Source organism: Phacochoerus africanus, chromosome 8 (genome assembly GCF_016906955.1).
Source record: "Phacochoerus africanus isolate WHEZ1 chromosome 8, ROS_Pafr_v1, whole genome shotgun sequence".
Taxonomy (NCBI): domain Eukaryota; kingdom Metazoa; phylum Chordata; class Mammalia; order Artiodactyla; family Suidae; genus Phacochoerus; species Phacochoerus africanus.
In genome coordinates, this window is record NC_062551.1 from 67,676,152 (window position 1) to 67,693,089 (window position 16,938).

The window sequence follows — 16,938 nt, forward strand, 5'->3', positions numbered from 1 at the left end:
GAGGAGAAGGGACAGAGGCAGGAGGTGAGGGCAGGGCATGGGCACTCAGGGATGGCTGTCTGTTCAATCCCACCTGAATGTCACCTCCCTGTTTGTGCCCCGTCACTGCCTGAAGTCCCGACACTTGGATGGGTCGACTTTTTTCACTTTGCATCCGCAGGCCCTGTGAGGACCAGAGGAGGGGGCGGGGGTCCGACAGGTGGGGAGGAGGAGGAGAGAGGAGGGCGGGAGTCTGGGTCTGGAGGGAGCCGCCGTGGTGTACAGATGCAGGGGATCGGCTTTCACATCCTGCAGAGCCAGCTTTTCAACGACAGAGAAATTACCCTTTTCTCTTATCATAAAACAGTGTATGTTCTCTCTGGAAAAGTGGGAGCACAGGTGGGGAGAGAAAACAGACCCCGAAGTCCTTTGGGCCCCAGAAAACCGTTGATAAGTATGAGGGGCCTGGCACTCATTCTTATTTTCATCCAAATATTTCTTCTGGGGGTTTTGAAAGGCTGGCTTGGGCCCAAAGAATGGCCCTTTGAGACCCTGGTGGGGAATTCCCAGGGGTCCTTTCACTTTGGGGACCAGTGTCAGTGTCACTGGCCTGCATACAGTCAGGCTAAGGGGGCCAAGGTGGGAGCCCAGAGAAGATTCTGGAACGGCTGCTAGGCACCAAGAGGGAGGGTTCCTGGCCCCCTCCTTCTGCCCGGCCCCAGAGCTCTGGGTTTGAAGCAGCAGCTTAATAGTTCCTGTGCTTTTGCAGAGTTCTCCTGGAAAGCTAACAGGGCACTTGAATTAAAGGGAGCTTCTGGGAAGTAGGAAGGAAGTGTGGGGTCAGGGAGGAGGGGTATGGGGGGAGAGTCTTTGAGGGAAACTGGTGGCTGCCCGCTCTGGCCCCACGCTCGCTGCCTCTCAGGGCCCCCATCCCGCCCCATGGCTGTACCCCCCTTCCCCGCAGCCCTCCCCAGGCCGGCCGCTCCTCGTGGAAAAGCTCCTTCTCTGCCCGCTCCTGCCATCTGGAACATCCCCCTGCGTCTCTCTGCCTCATCACCCTCCATCTGCAGTAGAGGTCATTTTCCTGATTCTGTTATTAATCCCGTCAGCGTTGGCTGGGGTTTGCATCTTCTATTGGGCGAAACCTTCAGGTCAAGGCAGAGGTGGGGACGGCTGCGGGTCCTGGCCTTGGAGGCGACCACCTGGTCTTCTCTGCTCAGTGAGACATGCGGAGACAATCAGCCTTTCTGGGCCCGGTGAAGGGCAGCTGAAGTGGTTTCAGATGCATCCTGCAGCCCTGGGCACCATGCCAGCTGGGCATGGAGTACCCATGTGCCCATGGTGTCTCCAAGAGCTGGACACCGAGGCCATCAGAGCCTGTCCTGCTGGGGGCAGACAGCGTGTTTCCTTCTCGAGGATCCCCCTCCCGAGCCCAGCACGACTCGGGTCCAGGTCCAAGGCTGGTGGGCACCTTCACCAGCCAGATGGTGGGGGGACCCTTGTGTGCCTGGAATGTGGCGGCAGAATAGGTGCCGTCTCTGTGTCCCCAGGTGCCTGTGTGCAAAAGGAGGCAGATCTACTCACGTGGTGAGGGGGGCTCGCAACTCGGGGAGCTCTGGAGTCTGCACATCAAACGGGAGCCCCTACGGAGGCCCCTCCCCAGGTGGGGCGCGTGGTCTCGGCTCAGAGCCCTTGGGGATGGACCAGGCCGTGTCTTTGCCCTGTGATGGTGGTTTGAAGTTGGGAAGCGGACCAAAGCCACCTAGGCCAGCTCTGGAGAGGAGGTGGGGCAGGAAGGGGTGGACAGTCTGGTTGGCAGGGAGTGTGTTGGGCGGGGAGGGGGCAGGTGTGCTGTGAGGTTTCCAGTCCAACTCGTGTGACTCCAAAATCATGCCTTGGGGGTGGGGGAGGCAGTGTCCCCCTCAGACAGCCCGGGGGGCTGAGTTCAGGTTCTACGTGGCAGTTCGTGACCTTGAGTCCCTTGTCACCTCTGCAATGTGGCCTCCTCCTCTGTGAAGTGGGAGGTAATAGCAGCTACCTGATTGCGGGGGGTGGGGTGCAGATGGAAGGAGAGGACCTTTTTAGCTCAAACAGAGCCAGCGGAGTCCCTGCCCTCTCCAGGCTACAGGAGCAGGGACAGCTTGGCCTGCCTGGTGCCATGACAGTGCTGGCACAGGACCTGGTGGGGGTGTGGGGAGACACCTCCCTTAGGGGGGTGGCCTGGCAGAGAGAGAGCAGGGCCCAAGGGCTCTATCCCTGACCCAGGGCCCTCCAGCCCTTTGCACGGGCCTGCGGGCCGAGGTTGGCTGCTCCGCTGGAGCGCAGGGCCTGGGTGCCCAGCTCAGCAGGTGGTCCTCTAGGCTCCGTTCAGAGTAGGAGGCTCCAGGACCCCCGAGGGCTCTGCAGGAGGGTGGGGGCAGCCTGGGGGGGCTCCTCCTGCCTTCTCAGCTACTGGTGACCAGTTCCCATCGGCCAGGAGAAGCCCACGGCTGCCTCTAGGAGCTGCTGTTTGTCTCCACTCTCCTGTCCTCTTTGGAACCCGAAGCATGATTTACCCTAGACTGCATTTTTCTGTTTGTCAGGAAAGATTAAAAGAGACAAAACAATTCTATTTTAATGCACAGAATCCCTATCCTGGGTTATTTTCTTGATAGCACTTCTCTGTTATTAGTTTTTTTTAAAATTATTATTATTGGCGATTTCCTCACTAGACTGTAAGCTCCCTGAGGACCAGGACACACCTGTCTGTGCCCTGCTGCATCTCCAGAGTCTGCAGCATGCCTGGCGGGGCGGTAACAGCAGGTGGAGAGATGGATGCTTGCCGTGACCTCTTTGGGTCAACGTGGAGCGTGGCCCCGGCGGCTGTTTATACAGCTCCCCCTTGGCAGTATCTTCTCTCTGCCCATCTTCCTCTTAATAGTTATGGATTATGGAAAAGAAGAACAAAGCCCATTAAGGGGTTCCCCTACATTTGGTTCGAGGAAGTTTTCATCAGAACGGCCCCATTTATTGGCCTTTAGCGCAAAGCTGTATTCCCTTCTCACAAAATGAATATTGCCTTGTCTCCTTGAGAAAAATTGATTTCCACCAGGAAGGAGAGGAGCAAACTCCCTCCTCCTTCTTCTCTTCTTCTTTTTTTTTTTTCCCCTCCCACTGAGACAGAATTTATCTCTTAGGTAGGTGGGGAGGGGGGGGGAGAAAAACAGGAATAATTGGACCAGAAGCTAATTCCCAGAGATTCATTGTCTCGAAAGCTCCCACCAGAATGTGGGACGCGCTCCTTGAATCGCGCAGTAATGATAAATGACACCTCTAACAGACCGTCACATTGAGACGTTCAGTTCTTCCCGCCAGGAGATGACACATTAATTTTCCCTCTGATTTGCATGGGATTATTAATAAAATATCGGTGTCGGGCTATCCCAGCGAGGGTCTGTGGCAGTGCCGGCTCTCTTTGGGGCCACGGGAGATGTCGGTGGGGTGGAATGGGACCTGGACGCCTGGTGGCGTTTGAGCCACGCCCGCTTTTGCTCCTCCAAGCGCAGCCTCCCCAGCCTGGGTTGCAGCCAGCGGCGGCCGGAACAGAAGGTTCGATTTCTTCCCAACTGTACTGTGTCCACAGCCGGGGGACACCATTTCTCCCCTCTCCCTGCTTTTTCTCTGCTTCCTCATTGACCAAACGCTTGAAATGTAAGCAATGTTTTCTGTATGTTTTGTTGTCAAGAAAAGAGAGAGAATTTCCTTTGTTTCGGCCACTGACTTGCCTGTTGACCTCACTCATGTGATGAGCATGTATGGAGTGCTTGCTGTTTACACGTGTTCAGGGCAGGGGGAAGGAGGCATAACGACAAGCCGGTCTGGGTGACCCCACTTCTCTGTTTAAACCTTGCAATGGCTTCCGATCCCCATGAGGATCAAGTTCAGGGGGCTTTGGACTGTGGATTGGGGGGCACAACCACCCTACCCCAATTTATCTTTAGTTTTTAAATTATTTTTTTCTATTTTGGCTGCCCCACAGCCCATGGGACTCCTGGGCCAGGGATCAGATCCGAGCTGCAGCTGCAGCAACAGCGGATCCTTAACCCACTATGCTGGGCTGGGGATCAAACCTGCATCCCAGGGCTGCAGAGATGCCGCCAATCCTGTTGTGCTGCAGCGGGAATTCCCTCCCTACCCCAGTTGAGAGGAGACCTCCATTTCTCCCCTCATGGACCCTCCACTTTTTCTTCCTTGCATTTACCAAAGTTGTATCTATAGAGGTCATTTATGTTGCCTTGTGCTCTGTGTCACATCTGGACAAAACCTGGATTCCTCCCTCCTCCTTCAGGGCGGGCAACTCAGTCATTACCTGGTTCATCCTTGTCTCTCATCACACTTAGGACAAAATCCAGCCTCTTTCAAGACCCTGATCCAGGCCTTCCCTGCTCCCTGGCCTCATCTTCCGCCTGCACCCTCTGCTCTCCGACACCTGCCCTCTGCCAAGAGCCACATCCCAAGCATGTCGCTCAGGCCCTGACCTTACGGTTGTGGCCTTGCCTTGATCTAGGCTTCTGTTCGGATGCTCCGTCCTGGGAGAGGTCTCCCCGCTGTCACCCATCACTGCCAGCTTTAAAGGACGTGTTCCTGGAGTCTCCTCCTGCCCCCAGAGCGTGGGCTCCTGTGGCCCTGAATGCTTCCGGCCCCTCCTCCACCCCCAGGCTCTTCCTCCCTGAGCTTTAAGGAAGGTTTGGGCTTTGGACCCTCTGTTCCCGCCAGCACTCGGAGCCGCCTTCCACCACTGCCCGGCCCATAATAGCTGCTCAATAAATATTAATTGAATAAATCACCGAATGTCATAATAGAATTTCCAGCGGAGGGTGCTGGGAGCTCCAGGAGCGGAGCCCTGAAGGAGGCCCGGCCAACATGCTCTGGAGCGATTCCTGCACCTGCCGCCCAGTCGTCGGGGTGGCCTTTTCTTTCCCGTGACCTTGAGCCTAACGTAACCAAACAGTACCGTGGTTAGCAGCCTGCAGCTCAGCATCCTTGGGATACATGCACTGGCTTCTGCCTCTGTGCTCTGGAAGCTTGAGCTGCCCCATCCTGCTCTCAGTCCTCCACGGAGACTGCGGATCGTGGAGACAAGGGACTGGGGTGTGTCTGTGTTACTCAGGAAAGTGACAGTGGATGTGGAGGGGTCCTCAGGCCGGGCTCCGGGGTCTCCTGGGACCTGCTTTCCTGACCCCGCAGAGGCCGGCGCGGTGCCCCCACCACGTGGCTCACGGGGCCTTTTAGGCCCATGGGTCTCCCCAGTCGTTTGTTCCCTGAGAAGAAAGCCTCTTTTACGATTTTCGATTTGCCCTTATTCTGATGAAAAGAAGCCGGGGTAGGACCGCCCAAGATGGAGCTAATCAAATAAAGCAAATTGGTGTTACCTTCTCCCTGTCCTTATTGTTTCTATGGCTCCAGCTGGAATTTATTATGAAAAGCAATTGGTTTTCATATCTGGTAGATTGCAGCCCGGGCCGGCCTAACAGCCCCGTCTTCCAGATCGTTCCATAAATAGCCCGGGAGCGGCCAGACTGGCGGCGGGGTTGGGGGGGGGGGACGGGACACAGACAGCGGCCCCCACCGCCACCTGCTTTCTTGCTCCTTGTCACTCCCCGATCGCGAAGACCCTATAAACCAGTCAGGACAGAAGGCCAGGGTGAAAGTTAATAAAGCAGCCCCTTCCCGCAAGATGTGGGCCGTTGCTGCGGCGTCATGGGGTTCCGTTTGGCATCTATCAACCTTGCTGTGCTCGGGCCATCAATTACCACTCTCGCCGGGTTTGTGTGTGAGGGAGATAAGCAGGGGAGACATTCCTTTTCCAGATTTCTTTCCTCCCCTTGCAACAAAAGGAAGAACTATAGGAACAATTTAAATCAGCCTCAAACGATCGTTCCTTTGTATGAAGCGTTGAATGGTTCCCGCGGGCTCCGAAAGTGCCCGGGTCGTTGCTGCTAGACAAAGGGAGAGGGCACCTGGGATGGGCCGGGGATTTATAGCAAGGTGCCAGGAAGGGGTGCAGTGGAGGGGCTCTCGGGTTCTGTCCTTACCAGCTGTGTGACCTTGGGGAAGTTAACTGCCTTCTCTGTGCCTCTGTCTTTCTCATCTGTACAAAGAGGGTGACAACGCCCACCCACTGAGGTCATTGTGGCCTTAGGATGAGAAATGGGTTTCCCTAGTGTCTGACACCCTTTAAATGCTCGAAAAATGGCGCCTCTTGTTGTTGTCATAGTAATTGTTGTCATGCTTATTATTGACATTTTGGTCCAGGCTCTGTACTTGTAATGATGCATTTAAATCAGGTCGTTCGGTGTTGGAAAGATCAGAAAGAAAGGTGTGGGCGCATAAATATGTGGGCTGCAATTAAGGGTGGCATTTCTCATTTCCTAACTGCCCACTGGCACGGAGATTTAAGGCTCCCTCAGAAGCAGCATCCACAGCTCCAGGACACCGCGGTCTGGGCCTTGTCACAGGGGCCTGTTTTACATTTGGGGTCAGGGCTCAGAGGCTGTTGGAACTGCAGGGAGAGCATTCCCCTCTAGCCAGGCGCTCCCATGTGCTTTGGGGTGGGAGGGATGTGACCGAAGGCAAGGAAAAGAAAGGGAGGGGCCTGCCCAGGGCTTGGGTTCCTGCCAGAGAGAGGGGAGTTCTTTGGAGATGCTCACTGTTTAGAAGCCACCAAGGGGTCTGACGAGCTAGGAGGACGTCATCCATTCTCCAGGGGAAGCTGCAAGGAACAGACTGTACGAACTCAACGGAGCAGTGGCTGGTCAAGCGGAACAGAACTCATCGCACAAAACCCACCGCCTCTAGGCCAGGCCGGATGGGTGGGCCATCCGCAGACTGACTGCAGACACCCGCACCAGGGCAGCCCAGGAGTTGCTGGAACGGTGGGCGGAGTCTCCGCTGTCTGCGGGGGCTTTTAAGGTGATGGTCAGGGTCCTAGAAACGATGGAGAGGTTCTCAGAGAAAGAACCACGAACCTCAGATGTTTGGGGTACCTTGATTTCTAAAGTTAGATTCAGGCTGGAAAGAATACCAGACGATTTCTCTTGTAGGAGTAACTTCATCGCGGCCGCAACCCCCAGTTGCGCCGTAAATTCCTCTTGAATAACCACCCACCAAACCACTTAAAAACACATTGCCCCTCTGGTTTTCAGTTATTAACCGTCACCCGTCTACCTAATTTGAAAAACACATCCTGCGCTGCCGTGGTGGGTATATATATGTTGTACCCCCAGTGTCTAGAGGCAGGCTGTCCCATCGGTGGGATTTCCAACTGCATCCACAGGCACCGTTTCCCTCCTTCCTAAGTCCATCCACCACTGTTTCCTGCGGGGGACCCCCTCAAAAGGGGGCCAAGTTCATCATCATCATTAGTCATGAGGAATATGTATTCCTCATGGGCAGGCGGCGTGCTGGGCACTTTGCGTCCGTTACGTCTGTCCGTTACAACAGAGAGACCAGGTCATGCGTCCAAGGTCACACAGCACGCAAGGAACTGAGCCAAGATTTAAGATGTAACCTAGACTTCACTCCACATCCTATCACCGTCTTCTGTTTGAAAACTTCTTATGGGAAATTTCAAATATCTGAGAAGCTAGAAAGACTGGTACAGTGACCTCTGTATACTTATCACTCACCTTCAGTTACCGCCAACAGGCAGCCGTCTTGTCTCATCCACAAACGCAACCCCATCATGCACGTTATTTTGAAATACATCTTGGACTGCATAATTTCATCAGTGAATGTTTTAGCACATATCTCTAATAAATTTAAAATATATATATACACACACCTCTCTCTCTCTTTAAGAAATACTTTTGCCCTACAATTATCATTCTAAAAATTAATAATTCCAAACATCAAGTATCCAGTCACTGTTCAAAATTGCAGTTGTTTCGCAAATGCCCTATTTTATTTTATTTTATTTTTTACAGTTTGTTTGGCTCAGTAGCCCAGTCAGGTTCGCACACTGCGATTCGCTGATCTCTCGCTTTGTCTCTTTTAATCTATATATTCCCACTCTTCCCACTCTGCTCTCTTTCTCATTGAATTTGTTGAAGAATCCAGGTCATTTGTCCTGTAGAGTTTCCTGCAGTCTAGATTTTGCTGTCTCTGCCCCCATGGCGTCGTTTTTACTTTGTTCTTCTGGCCTCTGTAGCTCTTATAAAGTGGTAATTAGATCAAGAGCACTGGGTAACTTCAAGCCCCGGCTTTTTTGTTCCAGCAAAGTGTTCTTTCATCAGAGACACATACTACCTGGTTGTCTTGCTTTTGTGAAGTCAGTCACTGTTGAGAATCCATTAACTCATTGAGGGTTGCAAAATGATGTTTAACTCTCTGAAGTCTTCATTTATTGGCTGGAAAACTTTTTTTTTTTTTGTCGTCTTTTTAGGGCCGCACCCGAGGCATATGGAAGTTTCCAGGCTAGGGGTCGAATCAGAGCTATGGCTGCCAGCTGACACCACAGCCACAGCAGCTCCAGATCCGAGCTCCATCTGTGACCTACACCACAGCTCACGGCAACGCTGGATCCTTAACCCACTGAACAGTGCCAGGGAGCAAACCTCATGGACACTAGTCAGGTTCGTTACCACTGAGCCATGACGGGAACTCCCTGGCTGGAATACTTTTATGGAGCAAGTCCTCTCTTGTCTAATTTGCCAACTCAAAGCAACAGTTTGTACAGGGAAGGTAGCGTAAATGCCTGATTCTTCCTCCCTTCTCTGTCTTTGTCTTTCTTTCTTTCTTTCTTTCTTTCTTTCTTTCTTTCTTTCTTTCTTTCTTTCTTTCTTTCTTTCTTTCTTTCTCTCTCTCTCTCTCTCTCTCTCTCTCTCTCTCTCTCTCTCTCTCCTTCCTTCCTTCCTTCCTTCCTCCTTCCTTCCATTTTCAAAATAATATATTGCACCACTAGCATCCTCCAACAATAATTAGGTTTTTCTGTGCTTTAAGATCATTTATGAACTTATGGATTTAAATATATTTAACGTGTTTTAATTCATCACAGTTACTATTCCTATTGGTGTTCAAATTGTTCCATCTCTGGTTGGTGGGAGCCTCTTCAAGTTGGTTCCTATGTAATTTTTAAGTCTTTGACACAGTTCATATCTTACTTAATGGTGAAACAATGTTTTCCCTCTAAGATGAAGAACAAGACAAGGGTGCTTATTGTCACCACTTCTGTTCAACATTGTACTGGAGATTCTAGCCAACGCACTAAGGCAAGAAAAAGAAATGAAAGACGTCTAGAATGGAAGACGTGAAACTGTATTTATTCACAAGTGACTTGATCATGTATGTAGAAGATCTGCAAAAAAAAATTACTAGAACTAATAAGTGAGTTTAGCAAGATCATAGGATGCAAGATCAATATACAAAGAAATCAGTTGTATTTCTATATAGTGGAAATGAATAATCCAAAAATGAAATTAAGAAAGTGGTTCCATTCACATTAGCATCAGAAAGAATAAAGTACTTAGATAAATTTAACCTGCAAAATGTAAAACCTGTGCTACAAAAGCCTTCCTGAGAGAAACTAAAGATTTACATAAGTGGAGAGACATTCTGTGTTCGATTGGAAGAAATTGGACAATTCAGTATTAAGATGGCAATTATTTTCAAATTGATTTCAAAATTCAGTACAATCCTTAGCAACATCCCAGCAGGCTTTTGTGTTGTTGTTGTTGCAGAAATTGTTAAACTAATCTTTTTTTGAAAAAAAAAATTGTAATATAGTTGATGTATAGTGTTATATGAATTATAGATGTATGATACAGTGATTCAAAATGTGTAAAGGTTATGCTCCATTTAAAATTGTTACAAAATATTTGTTATGTCCCGCCTATAGTATGGTATGTCCTTGTAGCTTATTTTATACCTAATGGTTTGTACCTCTAATCCCTCATCCTTATATTTCCCCTACCCTCCTCTCCCTTTACACTCGTTTGTTCTCTGTCTCAACAAATTGAAACAAACAAACAAACAAACTAATCTTAATGTGTATACAGAAGTACAAAGAACCTAGAATAGCCAAAACAATTTCAAAAAATAAGAACAAAAGTGGAGGAATTATAGTCCCTAACTTCAAAACTTACTATAAAGCTGCAGCAGTCAAGACAGTATAGTATTGACATGAAGATAAAAATAGAATGTAAAGACCAGAAATAAAGCCTTATGTTTACGGTCAATTTATTTTCAACATTTACAAAAGCAATTCAGTGGGGGCAAGGAGAGCCTTTTTTAAAAACAAAAACAAATGGTGTTGGGGCAATTGGATATCCATGTGCCAGAAATCACCTCACACCAAACACAAAATAAACTCAAATGCATCATAGGCTTAAATGTAAGAGCTGAAATTAGGAAACTCTTAGAAGAAAATGCAAGGGAAGACTTTTGCAGCCTTGGGCTAGGCAAAAAATTCTTAAGTATGGCATTAAAATCGTGATTCATAAAAGAAAAAAGTTGATACATTGGACTTCAACAAAAGTGAAACCCTTTTCTCTTTAAAAGAACAATTAAGAAGAAGAAAAGTCATAGACTGGGAGAAAATATTTGCAAATCATATATCTGATGAAGGGCTTGTAACCAGATTTTATGTAAATAACTCTTACAACTCAAAAAGAAGACAAAGCACTCAATTAAAAATGGGCAAAAGATTAAAATAGACATTTTACCAAAGAAATTACATGAATTGCTAATAAGGACATGAAAAGATGCTCAGCTTCATTAGTCATTAGGGAAATGCAAATGAAAACCCTACCACAGACCCACTAGAATGGTTATGATCCAAAACACAGACAATGCCAAGTGTTGGGAAGGATGTGGAGAATTGGAACTGTCCTATGTTTCTAGTGGGAACTTAAATCATTTAGCCACTTCAGCAAACAGTCTGGCAGCTGTATTTTTATGTGATCAGCTGTACCTGTCTTTCACACTTTGTTGCTGAATTTTTGATCATGATTAGGAAAGTCTTCTCCAGTTTCAGGTTGGAGAAATTCATGGGCACTTTTTTTCTAGAGTAATGTACGATTTTCTTTATTGCCTTTAAATCTCTGGTCCATTTGGAATTTATGCTGCTGTATGATGAGAAAGATAGATTCAATTTTATCTTTTTTCCACATGCCAGCATCACTTATTAAAAAGCCAGTCCTCTTTCCCCATTGGCTTGAGATGACTCCTTTATTCTAAATTAAATTTATCTATGTAAGTGAGAGTATTTCTGCATTCTCTATTCTATTCCATTGTCTATTTATTTGTATGATAATTCCATACTTTAAAAAATATAGAGGCTTTATAGAATGTGTTAATAGCTGATAGGGCTAAGCTCTACCTATACCTTGGTCCTCTTTATTGGAGTTTTTCTGGCTATGCTCGCTGTTTTTTCCCCCCCTCCCAATGAGACATTTTTCTAGATGCAGAAAAATATTCTGTAGGGCTTCTTGTTGCTATTGTATTATGTTGATAAATTAACTTTGGGAAGATTGACATTTTTATGATCCTAACTCTTCCTAACCAAGAACATGTTATGCTTTTTCATTTATTCAAAACTGCTTTTGTGTCTTTTATATATTTATAGTTTTTTCCTTAGGTTTTGAGAATTTCTTACTAAATTTATGCCTAGGTATTTAGTTTTCTTTTTCTTGCTAGTAAATGGGAGTCCTCTGTGATTCCTTCTGTTTTATTTGTGTGTGTGTATATCATACACATTAAGCTATTATATCATATATATATTTTATTGATTAGGTATTTTCATTTATGCCTCCTTTTTTACTTGTATAATTTGTAGTAGTTTTTCTATTGATCCCATGATCTTTTTACTCTATGGCACTGAGCATTATTGGTTTTGCTGGCTATTAGTTTCCCAGATTAAAAGGTTTCTTGCCTGGAAACCTCCCTGGTTAGAATGAAGCTCCTGGTTGGTCACCCTCTTCCCCTTGGCGTTCCTCTCACTGCTGCAATGGAGGACTTGGACTCTTTTCCTGAGGTACTCTTAGACTTTGAGCTTTAGCTTGGGCTTTTCTCAAAAGGAGTCCCAGAGATGAGGATTTCAGTACAAGTAGTTTATTTGAGAGATGGGCCCAGGAAGCACCAGTAGGGAAGTATGAAAGTGAGAGGAAATGGAGATAAAAGGGTACTTCTCCCCAGCAAGTCACCACCGCGGGCAACTGGAACTTAAACTCTGGGAGACCATGCAGAGCGCCCAGAGTTATCCTAACCATGGGGCAAGGAGGTCTCAGGAGACTAGGAGGTGAGGAAGCATGGAATCCACCCACCAAATCTCCAGCTGTTGGGTGGGGTGCTTTGGGGGCATCAGAGTTCACCCAGTCAGTTGAGAAGAACTGGGATTCAAACCTGGACTGGCCCCAGGTGAAGCTCTGGGTTCTTACTGACTCCAAGTGAATCCTGCTCAGATACTTTTCAGCTGGAAAGGCTTGATTTCCTCAACATTGGGGATGATAATAATAATTACCTCGCAGCATTGCTGTGAGGATGAAAACATGTAGATGGTAGATGCAAATATAAGTATAGAAATAGATGTAGATATAAATGTAGATCTAGGTCCAGACACAGACACAGGTATAGATGCAGGGGTAGATATAGACATGGATGGAGATATAGACACAGATGTAGACAGAGACATAGATGGAGATGGAGATACAGACATGGATGTAGATGTGGACGTAGGTGTAAACAGATATGGGTGTCGATACAGACATGGATATAGACACAGATGGAGATGTAGACATAGATACAGATGTAGACCTAGGTGTAGACATGTAGATATAGAAATAGATGTAGACACAGGTGTAGATGTGGATCTAGGTCCAGACACCAACATAGATGTGGATATAGATGGAGATATAGTCGTGGATGGAGAGGTAGACATGAACAGAGATGTAGACATGGATGGGGATGTAAATGTGAATGGAGATGCTGACGTATATGGAGATGGAGACGTGGATGGAGATGTAGATACATAGATGGAGATGGAGACATGGATGGAGATATAGTCGTGGATGGAGATGGAGACATGGATGGAGATGGAGACGTGGATGAAGATATAGATGTGGATGGAGATGGAGATGTGAATGGAGATGGAGATGTGGACAGAAATGTAGATACATAGATGGAGATGGAGAAGTGGACAGAGATGTAGATGTGGATGGAGATGGAGAAGTGGACGGAAATGGAGACATGGACGGAGATGTATGTAGATGTGGACGGAGATGGAGAAGTGAACGGAAATGGAGACGTGGATGGAAATGTAGATACATAGATGGAGATGGAGAAGTGGACGGAGATGGAGACATGGATGGAGATGGAGACGTAAGTGGACATGGAGACGTGGACAGAGATGTATGTAGATGTGGACGTGGATGGAGATGTAGACGTGGACGGAGGTGAAGACATGGGTGGATGTGTAGACGTGGATGGAGCTGGAGACGTGGGTGGAGATGGAGACGTGGGCGGAGATGTATGTAGATGTGGATGGAGATGGAGACGTGCACGGAGATGGAGACGTGAAGGGAGATGGAGATGTGGACAGAGATGGAGACATGGGTGGAGATGTAGACGTGGATGAAGATAAAGACATGGGTGGAGAGGTAGACGGGGACGGAGGTGGAGACATGGATGGAGATGTAGATACAAGTGCATTCATGCAGATATAGATGTAGACAGAAATAAAGGTAGATGCAGACCACACGTGGCGCACTCCTTCCAGCTTCAGAACTAACTGGGAATTGGTGGCATCAGGTGGCAGGACTGCTGTGCCTCCTCTTTGCAGGTGCCATTACCCTCTGTCCTCAACTCCATCCCCAATTCTTTGCTCTTCTCAGGTGGGTGCTACCTGTACTTAGCACTTTCATGCTACATATCAAGAAACTTATCAAGGCTCTCCTCTGACAGGCCCTCTCTCCTGGGGTCTAGCCCCCGACCCCTCTTTCTTCCCAGAGCAGCACTCCAGCCCTTCCTCCCTCCTTGGATTCCTCCCACCTGCTCCGACTTGCTCTGGATTATATTCTGGGAGGGAGTGCAGCCTCCTTCCTTCACATTGGGGGGCTCTCTGCAGCCCTTCAGGCTTTCCCTTCATTGTCCTTAGAACCTGTGCATTGTGGGGAGAGGGACCTCCCCCCATCGCATGGAGCAGAGCAAGTCCTAATAAAATCAAAGTGGTGGATTAAACACTATCAGGTTTAACCAACCTTATTGCAGGTTAAAATGATGAGTCCATTTATTAAGGCTGTTTAAGTTGGACACCTCGCTTCCCTGTAGCATTATGTTCTGCTACAAGTGTCAGATGACAGGGCATCTGGCACTCCCCGAATGCCAAAGCGGGGTACCCCAGAGGAAGATGCATTTCCTTGGGTGGGTGCAAGTGTGATTCTTACCGTGGATGTGATGATGTTGGGAGGCATCCGCTCTCTGGGTCATAGCATTTGTGATCTGAGGACGGCTGTCCTGAAGACACTGCTGAGGTCCATTGACCAGGTTTAGAAAGGACAAGAGGGCAGAGCACTTCACATCCCCGCCTTAGCTCATGAGAAGCTGGATGGGATTAATGTTGCATCTCCTTCAACAGATGAGTATTCTGGGACTGGGGGGTCCTTGCGTTCCTGTTTGGTGTCTTCATTCCTGTTTGGAGGAGCCGAGACAAGCAGAGCCCGTCCATTTACTGGGATGTCTTCCTTTGCTTATTCCTTGGGTGGTGGCCTAAGTATGGCTATTAGGACCTGGGGCACTTCTAAGGGCACGGCGCTCTGAAGATTGGGAGCCGGGACCTTGACGGGGCTGAAGCGGAAGGGGGCCAGCGTTCTGAAATGGAAGAGAAAGGCAGGGTTTTCAGTGCAGACTCGTAAGCGTGAGACAGATCCCATCAGGTGACAGGTTGTGACAAGTGTACGGAGCTGTTTCCCAATTGTTTTAGTCGGTGCAGACTTAGAGAGGAAACAAACACTGACACAAACCAATTGCATGGTGATCGGCAAACAATGAAGTGTTGGGAGTCGCGGCTCAAAGTCTATAATTTCCAGTGGAATTGCTGTTTAGTCATCACCTTGCCGCTGAATGACACAGCCCGGCTGGGTGGGAACTACAATTAGCTGCTGTCACCCTAGCGTGATTTGTTTTCTTCCCTGCAGACAATGGAATAGTAAGCTACCCATAGCCAGCATCCCGTGCCCAATGGTGAAACAGCCCCTAGTTCAATGGAGAAGAAAAGCCGGGGATGGGGCTCTTGCCCCAGGTCCTGGGGAGGCTGGCTGTGTGTTTTCTCACCTCCGCAGCCACAGAGGAATAGAAGCCACGTTGCATCAGAAGCAGCCACTTGCTTTTGTCTTGTTTGTGTCCAGAGCTCTCTCCCCTCGGCAGGGGCGGGAAGGTGGAACACGGGCACCCTAGTCCCTGGTCTTTCCTCTTCTCTGTGCTGGTGCGCCCTGGACTCTAGCTTTCAGGGGAGTCTTCCTTGGAGGCCGGACCTGCCTGCACCTGCAGAAACTTGCCCTTGCCCTTGGCTGCCAGGGGAGTCTAGTTCTTTGTCCAGACACAAACAAGACAAAGCATCTGAACAAAGGTGTCACAAGCAAAATATGTCTCAGCTGCAGCTATGGAGATGAGCGTAAACATCCAGTGCTCTTTGTGGTCTATGCTGGACCTCTTTTAGGAGACTCAAAATTCTCTTTGTTCTTCTTAAACGGCTCAGAGAATGGCCATCCCACTCTTAGCATTTAGCCAGCAGACAACAATTTTTCTAAGATACGGTGATCGTGGACCAAATAGACAGATTTACCTGGTGCGGTTGAGCCCTCTGACAGCGGAAGCCCAAATGGGAAAGAATCAGATACTTAGCTGCAAGGCTCTCCCGCATCCAGCAGTGGTCTGAACGCAGGCAGTGAATCAAGGGCATTTGGGCCTCAGCAGCTCGTGCTTCCATTGGTCTGTTTTTAACGTACGCATCGAGAATCTGCGCTGAACTTATTTATCTCCTAATTTGGGGTGATGGATGAAAAGACGGGTAGAAAATCTTTCTACCAGAGATACGGTATCACAGGCTGCCACAACACCCCCGGCTCTTTTTGCTTTCCTTCTGTTTTTCCTCCTTTTCAGCGCGGCGCTCGGGCCCCCACATCGTATATCCTGATTAGATGGTGGATATTACTAAGGGGATGTTTTTTAAGCCTATCATTGACACATTTAATTCATTAGGTACCAAATCCACAAGCAAATTTTGGCTGGCCATAAAACACGGTTAATCCAGGGAGCTGCAATAAAAGGTGAAAAATTATGTTCCAGCAAATGTGGAATACTGCTTTTCTGTAGAGACTTTTCCTGGTCTGCGGTATCTTTCTTCATACATTTTTCTTCTGTTTGGTTCTCTTGGTAACTTAACCGTTTGTTGTTTCCAGGCCGCAGAATGGCTCAATGATACTCTACAACAGGAAGAAAGTGAAATACAGGAAAGATGGGTATTGCTGGAAAAAGAGGAAAGACGGGAAGACGACCCGAGAGGACCACATGAAACTGAAGGTCCAGGGAGTCGAGGTAAAACGCAGACGAGGCTCCCTTGTTCCATAGACCTCATTTCCGGGCTGCCTTGGATGGCATTTGATGCCAGTCACCTCTTGTCAAAAAGGATTTCTTTTTGCCAAGACCCTGCTGTTTTTCGTTTCTTTGTCTTTTTTCCTACCTTTGTACCCTGTGGTCTCCATTTCAGTTTTCTGTGAAACGGGATTTAACTAACTCGCCCCTGTTGCCCGGGAGTCATTCATGCATAGATTGGGGTTGACCAGGTTCCCGCAGAATCTCGCGTGGTGCGGATCCCAGGGAGCCCCAGTGCCTTGAGAGTTTGCAGGTGTGAGGGGAGGGAGGGCTGTGTAAGGACCCTCCCTCTCCAGGTGGCCAGGGCTGCCCCTGATGAACGGGCCCCCTGGGAGC

The 16,938-nt window shown here is 48.4% G+C and overlaps 1 protein-coding gene across 2 annotated transcripts in view; it reads left to right on the forward strand.

Moving 5' to 3' along the window:
- The window catches only part of LOC125133349 (calmodulin-binding transcription activator 1-like), a 427,467-nt gene extending 410,813 nt beyond the window's left edge, over positions 1–16,654 (forward strand). For both annotated transcript variants that reach the window (XM_047791463.1, XM_047791460.1), the window contains exon 5: positions 16,410–16,654. In XM_047791463.1, coding sequence (XP_047647419.1) covers positions 16,410–16,578 — 169 coding nt within the window. In that variant the 3' untranslated portion in view covers positions 16,579–16,654. The remainder of the gene's footprint in view (positions 1–16,409) is intronic.
- Positions 16,655–16,938: the final 284 nt, after the last annotated feature.